We start from the raw sequence: 2500 nt of genomic DNA on the forward strand, positions 1-2500 counted from the left end.
AACGTAACAATTTCAAACCTTACTTACATTTGTATTGGATGACATTTGTATTGGATGATATTTGTATAGGCATCTCTCTACTATGTGTGGTCATACTTGGGAACAGATTACTTAATATAACATCACTTGGAGCTGATTTCCTGGTGTTTTTACAGTCTTTTATGTCCAACAATGATAATTTCACACACACCAATAAAACTTGGGGGCCAAATAAAAACACCTACGGGCCAAATTCGGCCCGCGGGACGCCAGTTGGGGAACCCTGCACTAGGCTATATATATTTAGGGTATAGGACCTATATATCCATAGATTGCATTTGGATTACTGGCGCAGTGTTATTTAGGTTATTCGTTCTGACATTCTTGATTTCTTGTTTCTATTTTTTTCATTATTATTATTATTTGTGTATATTTACATTTGACTGCACCGTTCGGGAGCTTTTCGCTGCAACCGCTATAACATCTATGTACGCGACCAATACACTTTTATTTTATTTGAGCGTCAACCTTTGCGCTGAGCTACCTCATTTCAGCCACTAGGGGCAGAAAGAGAGAGGGAATTGAATTGAGAGAGTAGGGGAGGGAGAGAGAGAGAGAGAACAGAGCACAGATAGTTAGGTGCCCGCCGGAGCGAGAGATACACAGCCGCAACAGCAGAGCGCATCGACTGTTCTGCACTTCTTCACCGCGCAACGATTCGGAGTTAAACTCTTAATTTATATCGTTGTTATATTGCTATACCTCCGATGGTAGCCTACTTTGTAACAATACAGTAAGATTATAATCTCGGTTGTTCTTTTCTTGAACATTTCTATTAGTTTTGTCCGTTGTAGCCTAGTCGCCTATTTATCTAACGAACCGCAGAGTAGAGCGCCGGCAGGTGAAGATGGCGAGGGGACTGTTGTTGGGGACTGCATCCCCGGTGGCTGGCGGCCCTACACAGTTTGCGTTGCTGCTGTTATACCCCCTAATCTGCGGCCTCTCGGCGCAGGGCCAGGAACTGCCCACCAACGGGGTGAATGGCTACAGCCTGCACCCACCTTATTTTAACCTGGCAGAAGGGACAAAAATCACAGCGACAGCGACCTGCGGAGAGGGGGACAATGGAAGGTCGATACACGATTTGTATTGCAAGCTGGTTGGGGGGCCAGTGTCAGGGGACCCGAGTCACCAGAGCCAAACCATCCAGGTAAGAACTTGAGCTATATTTTATGCAACCTGTATTTGCTATTATAGGTTAATCCACTGGGCACAGCACCTCATTTCAACGTGGATCAACCCTAGCAGCCCCCGTAAGGCGGGTGGCCCCACGGCCTCTGGCGGCCCCCAACCCAAAATAATAAAATACAAAAACCTGGAGGTCGGTCGGCCCCCACCCTTTCCCCAGATAGCATATGAACAGGTCATACGCCTTTTGCCAACATGTTTAGAATTACAGGAAATAAGCTGTAAAAACTGATAAATGTTCTCTCTGCCAATGGCAAAATGTGTAAGAATAGCAACAACAAAAAAATTGCTTTAAAAATTCAAAAATCTCTCAGAGAATTTTTAATTTGCTCTGTTAAATATACCCATTAAAATGACTTTTGCAAATGTGAATAAATTTAGTTATTAAGAGATTTCTCAATGATCGTTGTCATGTTAGCACATTGGTTGAAGACAGTGACATTTTAAAACTTGGTTAAAACTCTGGATGGGAGACCAATTGAATAGCTGTAGTTAGATCAACTCTCCAGTAGGGTGTGAATGTGGATAATATACATACATAATGTTGAAAATCTGATGTTGTTTCAAAGGTACAAATTCAACATATTTTATACAAGGTTTGTCTGTGTTGAAAATTGGTTAGAATGATGACATAATCCTGTTGTTGAAATTCCACCTTAAAAAACCACAGTTGATTGCTTTTTTTCAAATCCAATGTAATTTCCACAAAGATTCCACGTCACAATAAGTTGACAAATGATGTTGAACGAACACTGATTAAACCAGTTTCTTCCCAGTGGGATTTTACCTGCTTGGATAAAACAAGGCTCGTTTTTTAAAATTAACTTATTGCCTATAACTAACTAAAAAGTTGTTAATCAATCATTCAATCAAATTTATTTATAAAGCCCTTTTTACATCAGCCGATGTCACAAAGTGCTTATACAGAAACTCAGCCTAAAACCCCAAACAGCAAGCAATGCAGGTGTAGAAGCACGGTGGCTAGGAAAAACTCCCTAGAAAGGCCGAGAACCTAGGAAGAAACCTAGAGAGGAACCAGGCTATGAGGGGTGGACAGTCCTCTTCTGGCTGTGCTGGGTGGAGATTATAACAGAACATGGCCAAGATGTTCAAATGTTCATAGATGACCAGCAGGGTCAAATAATAATAATCACAGTGGTTATAGAGGGGGCAACAGGTCAGCACCTCAGGAGTAAATGTCAGTTGGCTTTTCATAGCCGATCATTCAGAGTTAGAGACAGCAGGTGCGGTAGAGGGAGAGTCGAAAACAGCA

At 42.0% G+C, this 2500-nt stretch overlaps 1 protein-coding gene across 1 annotated transcript in view; it reads left to right on the plus strand.

Annotated features, from left to right (window-relative positions):
• The first annotated feature begins 619 nt into the window (after positions 1-619).
• LOC106566304 (laminin subunit alpha-5) overlaps positions 620-2500 on the plus strand; it is a 230278-nt gene continuing 228397 nt past the window's right edge. Inside the window, exon 1 of the mRNA XM_082959682.1 lies at positions 620-1189. Coding sequence (XP_082815808.1) covers positions 887-1189 — 303 coding nt within the window. The 5' untranslated portion in view covers positions 620-886. The remainder of the gene's footprint in view (positions 1190-2500) is intronic.

The sequence above is a fragment of the Salmo salar genome, chromosome 13 (assembly GCF_965601325.2).
Source record: "Salmo salar chromosome 13, fSalSal1, whole genome shotgun sequence".
Classification (NCBI taxonomy): domain Eukaryota; kingdom Metazoa; phylum Chordata; class Actinopteri; order Salmoniformes; family Salmonidae; genus Salmo; species Salmo salar.